Below are 12,714 nucleotides of genomic sequence, written 5' to 3' on the forward strand. Positions count from 1 at the left end.
TTCACACAGGTGTGGTGGTGAGAAAGGAAGAAAATACGGGATCCCCACCACACTTCACACAGGTGTGGTGGTGAGAAAGGAAGAAAATACAGGATCCCCACCACACTTCACACAGGTGTGGTGGTGAGAAAGGAAGAAAATACAGGATCCCCACCACACTTCACACAGGTGTGGTGGTGAGAAAGGAAGAAAATACGGGATCCCCACCACACTTCACACAGGTGTGGGTGGTGAGAAAGGAATAAAATACAGGGCCCCCACCACACCTGTGTGAGGTGTGGGTGAGAAAGGAAGAAAATACAGGATCCCCACCACACTTCACACAGGTGTGGTGGTGAGAAAGGAAGAAAATACAGGATCCCCACCACACTTCACACAGGTGTGGTGGTGAGAAAGGAAGAAAATACAGGATCCCCACCACACTTCACACAGGTGTGGTGGTGAGAAAGGAAGAAAATACAGGATCCCCACCACACCTGTGTGAGGTGTAGTGGTGAGAAAGGAATAAAATACAGGGCCCCCACCACACCTGTGTGAGGTGTAGTGGTGAGAAAGGAATAAAATACAGGGCCCCCACCACACCTGTGTGAGGTGTAGTGGTGAGAAAGGAATAAAATACAGGGCCCCCACCACACCTGTGTGAGGTGTAGTGGTGAGAAAGGAATAAAATACAGGGCCCCCACCACACCTGTGTGAGGTGTGGGTGAGAAAGGAATAAAATACAGGGCCCCCATCACACTTCATCTTCCATTCTCAGCTGTCCTGACAGTAAGTCGACTGGCATCCCCTGCTATCCTTAAGTCTGCTCCTCTACATGCTTGGTTATGTTATCTGGATTTTTAACCAGTTCTTTATTGAAAGTTGAATATCACAGAGACCAGCATTATAAAACAAGTTCTCCAATGATTGACACACAAACCCAGAAATGATGAGACGGGCACATTCTTTTCTGCATGTGTTTACTGACGGTTAAATACAGTTTGATGGGGCTCATCATCTTTATATCGACAACAATGAATGAAAGCGACTGTTGATTTATTTTCCTTTCACACAGCAGCACGGAGGCACATTCATATATGGAGTTTAGTTCTGTCACCAAGTCTGTGAAATATCCCATAATCCTCTGTGTTGCAGTACAACAACCCTTCCTGGGTCTCCGGTCAGGACTCTGATGTTACATATAGAGTCTGGAAAAATCTATGTAAGGCATTCTCAAAATAAGTTGTCTGGCCAGAGAGAGAGCAAGAGAGACAGAAAGAGAGAGAGAGAGACAGAGAGGGAGAGACACAGAGCGAGAGACAGAGAGCGAAAGAGACAGACAGAGACATAGAGGGAGCGAGAGCGAGACAGAGAGGGAAAGAGAGTCATCCCTTGTCAGTGCTGCCCTCTCTATCAGAGACACTTGACTCTGGCTGCTGTGGCAAACCTACCAGAATATCAAACAATAAGAATCCACTTCTGCAAATCCAAAGCACATGACGACCACACACACACACACACACACACACACACACACACACACACACACTGAGTTGCTTCCTAACCTGCTCGTATGAAGTTATGTGTGTCGCTGGACTGGCTGGCAACGCACCTGAAAAGTCAAACTGCATGGTGTTTGGATGTGACGTGTCGGTTTTGAAGTGAAACATGAAACTCGGTATCAGCGTGAGGACAGGCGGCGTCTTGTTAACGCTGGCAGAGCTAACGCTAACTACGCTAACTACGCTAACTATGCTACAGCTGTTCCCGCAAGGACATATATTTTCGGCATCAGCGTGAGGACACGTGGCGTCTTGTTAACGCTGACAGAGCTAACGCTAACTACGCTACAGCTGTTCCCACAAGGCCAAGTACTTTCAGCGTGTTCATGAACTCGAATTACCTATGACCAGATTGTGGAAGCTTTACAAGCTGGACTCGAGAGTCCACAAGCTGACAGTGAGGTCTCGATAAGAGATCCTGTCTTCCTGTTTACCACAGACGGCTAACACAGCTGGTCTGTAGAGAAACCAGAACTACCAGAGACGGGCTAAGTCTCACTGGCTTACACCCAAGAGTTTAGAATGGAGAGAATGTGTGTTGATGTCTGGTTAGCTGACGGGGTACCATCTGACAGGGAGGTACCGCCTGACAGGGTACCGTCTGACGGGGGTACCGTCTGACGGGGTACCGTCTGACGGTACCGTCTGACGGGGTACCATCTGACAGGGTACCGTCTGACAGGGGTACCATCTGACAGGGTACCATCTGACGGGGCAACGTCTGACAGGGCAACGTCTGATGGGGTACCGCCTGGCGGGGTGATGTCTGGCGGGGTACCGTCTGGCGGGGTGATGTTTGGCGGGGTACCGTCTGACAGGGCAACGTCTGATGGGGTACCGCCTGGCGGGGTGATGTCTGGCGGGGTACCGTCTGGCGGGGTGATGTTTGGCGGGGTAACGTCTGGCGGGGTGATGTCTGGCAGGGTACTGTCTGACAGGGAGTCCAGTGGTTAAGATGACAGGTGGTAAGTGGACTACCTAGCTAAAGGCAGGAAGATTGGACTGCTTGAGTTAATTTTAAGCTAACAGCTAGTAAAGTGGACCAGTGATGGAGACATCTCTGCTGATTCCCCCCCCCCCAAACACACACACGCGGACACAGACACACACACCTCCACTCACACATCATGCAATCCCTCTTTATTGAGGAGGAGTTGATACCCGCTCCATGTTTCACATCTTCGTCAGGTATTCAGGGAGAACAGCCGTTACCGTAGTGAAAGAACACGGCAGCATGGCGGAGTGATGCAACCTCCTCTCCTCTGCCAGGAAAACTAAAGAAAAAAGTTTTAGCGTAGTGACAGAACACGGCAGCATGGCGGAGTGATGCAGCCTCCTCTCCTCCGCCAGGAAAACTAAAAAGAAAAACGTTTTTGCTTCAAGCGTCCTGTTACTCGTTTCCCTGCCCCACACCCCGCTCTACTGCAACCTGTGTGTGTGTGTGTGTGGTATTAGGAGGGGGGGCAGGGGTCCCAGTCTGTAGCAGGGATCTGTGGGGGGGGGCAGTCTGTCTGGAAGGAGTCTGGGCTCACAGCTTGAGGACATGCCCCTGCTTCTTGAAGCCCTCTGATGGGAGGACTGGGTGGAGGAGGCGTGGCTGAATCATCTGTGCTTCTGTTATTGGAGCCTCCAGTGGATTTCATTTCTTCTGCCACTAAGTTTAGACTCATGTTTGTTCCTTCGCCCCCCTCTCCTCCTTCCACCGGCCCCCCGACCCTGATCTCAGCCACAACGCTGATGGCAGAGCTCTCCCCCCCTGCTGACACCCCTGCAGACGCCCCGTCGCTTCTCTCTGTCATGGGGCTGGGGGCTGAGGAGGACAGGGCCTCGGTGATGATGGCTGCCGTCTGGGCCATCAAGTCCAGCTCTGAGCGGACCTCCTCACCAGCAGAGGATGCCAGCAGGTTGCTGGGCTGGGCTGGCACCAGGGCCTGGCTCTGGATGGAGGCCTGAGGGTCGCTCTGGGGGTCTGCCTGGGTGTTGCCTACCTCTGGCTGGGCTGCAGGTGAGGGATCCGCAGCCTGGGCAGCTGAGGAGTTGCTGGGGGCGGCGTTGTTGTTGTTCAGGTTGTTATGCGCCCCTTGCTGGTTATGAAGCAGCATCTCCTGGATCCGGATCTGCTGCAGGATGGCTGGCAGCTCATAATGGTGGAAAAAGTAAATCATAGAGTGCTGCAGGGAGAGACAGAGAGAGGGGGGAGACAGAGAGAGGGGGGGGGGATAGACAGATATCTTGGACATGCTTTTCTAAATAATGATTGTGTTTGTCTCTTGCAGCACTTCTTTCAAATAAATCTTTGTTCGATTTGTACAAAACCAACCAGATTACTTCAAATTAAACTGTTATGACAGAAATCACAAACTTCACTTTATGAACCAAGGACCAAAAGGAGAGCCTTTCCTTACCTGGGCCTGTCTAATGTCTGGTCCTGTCTCCTGACTGGTCCTGTCTACTGCCTGGTCCTGTCTGTTGCCTGGTCCTGTCTAATGTCTGGTCCTGCCTGGTCCTGTCTAATGTCTGGTCCTGTCTAATGTCTGGGCTTTTCTAATGTCTGGTCCTGTCCAATGTCTGGTCTTGTCTAATGTCTGGTCCTGTCTAATGTGGTCTTGTCTAATGTCTGGTCCGGTCTAATGTCTGGCCATCAGTTGGCCTGGCACTGCTCAAAAGCCGCGATCCTCATCAGATGGCCACAAGGCGACACGTCGAACAACAATACCTTTGTGGTGTTTTGTCTCTGCCTTCAGTTACCTTGGACACTATCCCTCTTTGGACCATCATCAATTGGGACTAGCGTAATCTGGACATCACCATCCCTGGCGGCACTCCCCTTCCTATCATGAGTAGCTAGCCCCATCCCATCCGTACTCTGCGCTATCCCGCTTACGTTTCCAATGTTATTAACCCACCCGTCTCATGGAACCAACACTCTGCCCTCTTCTGTTTTTACTTACGTTACCCCCCTTATTACGACTACATAGAATACCGTTTTCCCTTTTTATTAGCTTCCCTCCTCCTCCCTTACACTACTCTCCTGATGAACTTCTGTCCCTCAACAAAAACTACCGGCTATCCTCTATTGCACGCACCTCCATGCTGGCATCCTCCACTGCCGCCAATATCTTCATCGCGGCCCCAGACACTCCCGCCATCTACATCCTCCCACTAACCCCGATACGATATCCCAAATCCAAACCCTATGTTCCCACCGTCCCACCTCCACTGCACCTCCCCGCACTGCTAACCTGGACAACCTTAGACCTCTCCAGCATGCCCCCACTACGTTGCCCTCTCATTCCATCAACCTTGCCTCCTTTAACACCCGATCACTGAATAACAAAGCCCTTATCCTACATGAAACAATCACTGATAATTCATTTGACTTTCTCCTGCTCACTGAAACCTGGCAACAACCTGCCGACTTTTTCTCCCTCAACGAAGCATCCTCCCCTGGTTTTGGCTACATCTGCAGACCCCGTCCCTTTTGTCGTGGAGGTGGTCTTGATGTTTTATTCAATCGGAATTTCAGGACCACTGAGTTTTCACTCCCCACCGTCTCATCATTTGAATTCCTCGCCTTTAAAACCTGCTCAATGGTTGTCATTCTCATCTACCGGCCACCCAGACCAAATCCATCTTTCCTGTCTGACCTCTCTGAACTCCTCACAATAGCCTCATCTCTCTCCTCACACTTACTACTGCTTGGTGATTTTAACATCCACATTAATTTACCCCCCTCTAAGTTTGCATCAGAATTCATCACTCTATTGGACAAGTTCAACCTCACCCAGCACGTCACTTTCCCCACCCATATCAAAGACCATATCCTTGACCTGGTCTGCGCTGTCAATCTACTGGTATACAACATCCATTCATCCCCATTTCCTCTGTCAGACCATAATCTCATCCAGTTTACTATTCCATCCACAACCCCTCGGCCACACCTCCTCAGAGAAATAACATTCCGCAATACTAAATCTATTGACCCCCTTCAACTCTCTGATCTGCTCTCCACTGCTCTCCCCCTGGAACCAGCCTCTACCTTACCTGATGATCTCACCAATCACCTCAACGCCACTCTGTCTGCCTCCCTCAACACACTGGCCCCTCTCAAAACAAAAACAGTCTCCTTCAACACCTCTGCACCCTGGTTCACACCTGAGCTCCACACAATGAAACAGACTGCCCGCCAACTGGAATGACTCGTCAAGAAAACGTCTCTCTCTGTACATCAAGAAGCCCACAACCTCCACCTCTCTGCCTACAAGGATACCCTCACTGCCGCCAAGTTTGCCTATTTTTCCACCAACATTAATGATTCCAACCGTAACCCCTGCACCCTCTTCGCCACCGTAAACAACCTCCTCAAGCCCCATGCCGATGCCCTCTCCAACTCTACTGCTGAAGAATGCAACTCATTTCTCCAATTTTTTGCAGACAAAATCGCCGCTATCAACAAATCACTGTCCCCTGCATCTGACTCAGCAGCACCTACTCCGGCCCCTCTTCTCCCGATTCCTCTTGACCTACATACCCCTCCCCCTGATCGCCGCCTCTCCCGGTTTGTTCCAGTTGCCCCTACCACTATCTCTGAACTCATCAGCTCATCAAAATCCACAACCTGCTCCCTTGATCCCTTCCCCACCCCCCTACCGAAGAAATGCCTCCCTGCCCTATGCCCCTACCTCACCAACCTTTTCAATTCCTCACTGTCCCATGGAATTGTCCCCACTGCCTACAAAACTACCGCTGTCACCCCAATTCTCAAGAAATACGGTCTTGATCCATCCTGCCTCAACCACTACCGGCCAATCTCCAACCTCCCCTTCCTCTCAAAATCCCTGGAACGCATTGTCGCCACACAACTCCAAACCTACCTACACTCCCAACAACCTACTCGAACCCCTCCAGTCTGGTTTTCGCCCACTCCACAGCACTGAAACTGCACTCCTTAAAGTACTTAATGACCTCCTCACCTCTGCTGATACTGGAGCCCTTAATATCCTCATCCTTCTCGACCTGAGTGCAGTCTTCGATACTGTGAGCCACAACATCCTGCTCACCAGATTGAAAGATGTCGGTATTGAAGGCACCATACTAAGCTGGCTCCAGTCCGACCTCCCCAACAGGTCACACTTCATCTCACTTCACAACTACTCCTCTGTTCCATCCACAGTCACATAAGGTGTTCCCCAAGGTTCTGTACTCGGCCCACTCCTTTTCATCATCTACATCCTCCCTCTTGGTCAGATTCTCTGCCATTTCAACTTGGACTTCCACTGTTATGCTGATGACACCCAGATATACCTCAGCACCAAATCCCCTCACAATCCACCCCTCTCTCACATCGACTACTGTCTGTCTGCAATTAAAGTCTGGATGCAGCAAAACCTTCTCAAACTCAACAGTGACAAAACTGAAGTCCTCTTCATTGGCTCCACGTCCACTCTCAGCCAAATCAACAACCTTGCACTCACCATTGATGGCACTACTGTTTCCCCTTCCTCCCAGGCATGCAACCTTGGTGTGATCCTTGATCCCACCCTCTCCCTTGAGCCACATATCCGCCAAATGGTCAAATCCTCCTTCTACCACCTTCATAACATTGCGAAAATAAGATCCTCTCTCACACGACCCTGCTGCTGAGATACTGATCCATGCCTTCATCTCTTCCCGCCTTGATTACTGCAACTCAGTCCTCTATGGCATCAGTGCTGGCTCTATCAACAGACTCCAATGGGGCCAGAACGCATCCGTCCGACTTTTAACTTTCACCAAATCCTGGCACCACATCACCCCAGTCCTAAAAGACCTCCACTGGCTACCCATCTCCCACCGGATCAATTACAAAATCCTGGTTCTTACTTATAACGGATATATACCAAATTCAGTTGCACTCGATTCAATTCCTTTGGATACTTATAAAGCCCTTCACAAACTGGCTCCCCCATACCATACCAACCTCCTCACCCCCTACCAACCCTCTCGGTCCCTCAGATCCACCTCAGCCTCCCTTTTCTCTACCCCCAGGTCAAACCTTTGGAGACCAAGCCTTCTCCAGGCCAGCTCCCAGGCTCTGGAACTCACTCCCCCAAATCATTAGAGACTCAGAATCCCTCTCACTCTTCAAATCCCGTCTCAAGACACACATTTTCTCCATTGCTTTCTCGTGCCCCCTGTCCTCTCGTCCACCCTTGGTCTGGGGCAGGCTGGGGACCGAGTGCTCGACCTGCCCCCTTCCTCAACTCCCTCCCCAAGCACACCGGACACTGCTGCGGTCTGCCCACATTCAGGTCATTGGTCGGGACTCACTTCTTCAGAGTTCATCTGTGATTTATGATGTTTGTTTTTCTTTCCCTTTTGTATCTGTCCAAGTGGGAGAGCACTGCTGGCGTTGTGTGTGGCTGCCACTTCTCCCTCTCGTAGCCCTCCTTCCCACCCACCCCTGTATGTCTGCGTTGTGTTTATCTGTCGTCTTGTTTCACCCCGTTTATTGTAAAGCGATTTTGAGTATTAGAAAAGCGCTATATAAGTTTAATTTATTATTATTATTATTATTAATGTCTGGTCCTGTCTAATGTCTGGTCCTGTCTAATGTCTGGTCTTGTCTAATGTCTGGTCTGGTCTAATGTCTTGTCCTGTCTTATGTCTGGTCCGGTCTAATGGCTGGTCTTGTCTAATGTCTGGTCCTGTTTTCCGATGGATGGCTGTGTTCTTTAACGGAAGTCACATGGGCTGACCTGAATGAAGAGCCAGGAGGTGACCAGGGCCAAGCTGCTGTACTGGCCGTTGAAGCGGTAGTGGTAGGCATAGAAGGCAAAGTGGTACAGGTAGAAGAATCTGCAGTAGAGCAACAGGAATAAAACAACCCGTCAGATGATTCATAAAGACATTCACCAATCAGAACCAACCAAGTACACAGAACTCTTTACAACGGTGTGTTGTGGGACGTGTGTCTGTGTGTGACAGAAAGGTGGCTCGGTTCATTCGGACACAACGCTGATTGACAGAAACGTTTCAGCAACATGTAAGTGACCTCGTCAGTCTCAGCTGACTGCGGGTATGTAAGGGTGGGGATACCTGCAGATGTTCTTACCCAGACTGAGCATCAAGACAATCACACATGTCACTCAGCTTTGGTAGTATTGCACACTTCAGGTAATAACTTTTAACTTTCGTTTCGGTTTTCACTCTCAAATACGTAGTTTCGATAATTGGGTTAAACTTGTTGAAACATGTCTGATGCTCATGTTGTAAAGCTGAGTCCAGTGGTGGTCCCATGTCCAAAGTCTACAGAATGAAGCCGGGTGAGTAAAATGACATCGTAACTGACATGAAATCAAGACCCGGGTTGTAAAAAATGAAATCATCCTTTAAAGAAGACCATAATCAAATAAGACCAGCCAGCTTGCCTCCCGCGCTGCATTTTCTTTCAAGAAGAACATCATCCAATAAGACCAGCCAGCTCGCCTCCCGCACTGCGTTTTCTTCCTGGTCAGGGACGTAAATGCTGACAGCAGAACAGCCATGTTGAAACGCTCAACAGGAAAACATGTATGATTTAACTCTGAAAGTAAAACAGCAAAATATATATGATTCCCCCCCACCCTTTTTCTCCCCAATTGTATCCGGACAATTACCCCACTCTTCCAAGCCGTCCCGGTCACTTCTGCACCTCCTCTGCTGATCTAGGGAGGGCTGCAGACTACCGCACGCCTCCTCCGATACATGTGGAGTCACCAGCTACTTCTTTTCACCTGACAGTGAGGCGTTTCACCAGGGGAACGTAGCACATGGGAAGATCACGCTATTCCTCCCAGTTCCCCCAAACAGGCTCCTTGACCGACCAGAGGAGGCGCTAGTGCAGCGACCAGGACACATACCCACATCCGGCTTCCCACCCGCAGACACGGCCAATTGTGTCTGAAGGGACGCCCGACCAAGCTGGAGGTAACACAGGGATTCGAACCGCCGATCCCTGTGTTGGTAGGCAATGGAACAGACCGCTACGGTACCCGGACGCCCCTAAATATATATGATTCAAATGCCAACAGTAATGATTACTGGACCTCTACACCCTGTACAGATACAGTGCCTTGCAAAAGTATTCAGCCCCCTTGACAGTCATCAGTAATTTCTGGATTATAAAAGACACTCATACATCTGGTCCTGAACAACATTATTGTTGTGAACCCATAAGCTCTACTAGCATGTTCCCACAGCCAAAATAAGTTATGTTTCACTGGCTTTATGTAAATAAATTAAAAACTAAAATATAGTGCTTGCATAAGTATTCAACCCCCACATATCAATACTGTGTAGAGTACCCTTTTGCTGCAGTAACGGCCATGATTCCCTTGGGGTAAGTATGTACAAGCTTTACACATTCTTCTGGAGTAATTTTTGCCCTTTCTTCTTAGCAGAATTTGAACAGGTCTTGCAGGTTGGTGGGATGGTGCCTCTGGACTGCGATTTTCTGTCTGTGCCACAGATTTTCAATTGGGTTGAGGTCTGGACTTTGACTTGGCCTCTCCAAAACCTTCACCTTTTTGTTGCTGAGCCATGCCATTGTTGCTTTAGCCTTGTGCTTAGGATCATTGTTCTGCTGGAAGGTGAACCTTCTCCCAAGCATCAGTTTTATGGCAGACTGCAACAGGTTTTCCTCCATATGTCCCTGTATTTAGCTTCATCCATTATTCCCTCAATGTGAACAAGGTTCCCAGTGCCTGCAGCTGAAAAGCAACCCCATAGCATTATGCTGCTGCCGCCATGCTTCACTGTAGGGAGGGTGTTTTTTAGGGCACGAGCAGTGTTAGGTTTGTGCCACACATAACGCTTTGAGTTTTGGCCAAAAAGCACCTCATCTGACCACAAAACCTTTACCCACATCCTAACTGGGTGTCTCTTGTGCTTGGTAGCAAACTGCAAGCATGGTTTTATATGCACAGTTTTGAGCAACGGCTTCTTTCTTGCCACCCTCCCATACAGGCCAGATTTATGGAGAGCCGTGATATGGTTGACTCATGCACATTTACTCCAGTTTCAGCCACTGACCTCTGGAGCGCCTTCAAAGTGACTGCAGGATCATCTGTGGCTTTCCTCACCAGCCCACGTCTTGCTCGGACACTTAGCTTTGAGGGACGGCCTGTCCTACAAAGCGTCTGGGTGGTGTGACACAACTTGCACTTTCTGACAATGGATCCAAGTGATCCATGGGACATCCTAACACTTGGATATTGTTTTGTATCCCTTTCCCACCTTCTGCATTTTAATCACTTTGTGTCTTACTTCAGTATTCTGCTCCTTTGTCTTCATGTTCTGATGGAGTTCACGCCTGGCTAATGAACTTTAAACAGAGTGCTTTTATACCCATAAACCAGACCGGTACTTTAATATCTACAGCTGCACACTAATTAGGTCCAATTGTGTTTACCTGATGGGTTTATTTTAGGAATAATTTGTCATTTGTGTAAACTTGGAACTTTCAGAGCACAAGGGGTTGAATACTTATGCAAGCACTACTACTACTACTACTACTACTACCACCACTACCACAACTACTACTACCACCACTACTACTACTACCACCCCCACTACTACTACTAGTACTACTACTACTTTCGGTTGCTCCTGTTAGGGGTCGCCACAGCGGATCATCCATTTCCATCTCTTCGTGTCCTCTGCATCTTCCTCTGTCACACCAGCCACCTGCATGTCCTCCCTCACCACACCCATAAACCTCCTCTTTGGCCTTCCTCTTCTCCTCTTCCCTGGCAGCTCCATATTCAGCATCCTTCTCCCAATACACCCAGCATCTCTATTTTATAGCACTATATTTCTATATTATAAGCACTATATTTTACTTTTTAATTTATTTACATAAAGTCAGTGAAACGTAACTTATTTTGGCTGTGGGAACGTGCTGGTAGAGTTTATGGGTTCACAAAAACAATATTGTTCAGGAAATCAAATCAAATCAATTTTATTTGTATAGCCCAATATCACAAATTACAAATTTGCTTCAGTGGGCGTAACAGCAACACAACATCCTGTCCTTAGACCCTCTCATCGGATAAGGAACAACTCCCTAAAAAAAAACCTTTAACAGGGAGAAAAAATAGGAAGAAACCTCAGGGACAGAGGAGGATCTCTCTCCCAAGACGAACAATGTGCAATGGATGTTGTGTTTACGCAATTCACACAATACAACATTGAAAGAGGATAACACAATTATAATGGACTTATAAAATTTATGAAGAATATGATGCGCAGGATGCCAAGCAGTGTCCAGACGCCATCAGAACAGTCAGGACCAGATGTATGAGTGTCTTTTATAATCCAGAAATTAATGATGACTATCAAGAGGGTTGAATACTTTTGCAAGCCACTGTATTTGGGGGGGGGGGGCAATATTTCTCTAGTGTTGGGTTGGATTTTGCTGTCATCATTTTCATTTTTTCAGCGGCCGGGGAAGGGGAGAAATCCCACATTAAACAGGTCCTGGTTAAGTGTGGTTATCCTAACTGGGCGTTTGTCAAAGCCAGGAAGACCCCAAACAGTGCACCAGCTGATCGAAGAGAGAAGGACAACAGCTGTCTAAGTGTAAACCAGTGGTGATTCTGTATTTGGTGGGAGTGTCGGAAAAGTTGAGACTTGTATTTTCCAAAAACGCGTCTCAGTTACTTTCAAACTCCAAAACACACTGCACCAGAAGTTGGTCCACCTCAAGGATCAGGTCCCCCGGCACAAACAGAGCAAAATAGTGTACACTGTTAAGTGCCAGGAGGATTGTTGTGACTTGTACACTGGGGAAACTAAACAGACGCTGGCCAAGAGGATGACACAGCACAGGAGAGCTAACACATCAGGCCAGGATTCCACAGTTTATATCATCTACAGGCTAGTGGCTCCACAGTCTACACCATCTACAGGCCAGGACTCCACAGTCTACACCATCTACAGCCAGGACTCCACAGTCTACACCAGCTACAGGCCAGGACTCCACAGTCTACACCATCTACAGCCAGGACTCCACAGTCTACACCATCTACAGGCCAGGACTCCACAGTCTACACCATCTACAGACCAGAACTCCAGTCTACACCAGCGTTTCCCAACCCAATCCTCAAGGAACCCCTATCCTGCAGATTTTCATTGTAACCCTGCAATAGGTAGC

The 12,714-nt window shown here is 48.7% G+C and overlaps 1 protein-coding gene across 1 annotated transcript in view; it reads right to left on the reverse strand.

The window, feature by feature from the left end:
- Positions 1-942: 942 nt before the first annotated feature.
- tmem259 (transmembrane protein 259) overlaps positions 943-12,714 on the reverse strand; it is a 35,896-nt gene continuing 24,124 nt past the window's right edge. The window contains exons 10-11 of the mRNA XM_056277108.1: positions 8,279-8,378; positions 943-3,712 (exon numbers count right to left, since the gene is read on the reverse strand). Of these exons, the coding sequence (XP_056133083.1) occupies positions 2,993-3,712; positions 8,279-8,378 (820 nt within the window). The 3' untranslated portion in view covers positions 943-2,992. The remainder of the gene's footprint in view (positions 3,713-8,278; positions 8,379-12,714) is intronic.

The sequence above is a fragment of the Lampris incognitus genome, chromosome 3, assembly GCF_029633865.1.
Source record: "Lampris incognitus isolate fLamInc1 chromosome 3, fLamInc1.hap2, whole genome shotgun sequence".
In the NCBI taxonomy this organism is placed as follows: Eukaryota; Metazoa; Chordata; class Actinopteri; order Lampriformes; family Lampridae; genus Lampris; species Lampris incognitus.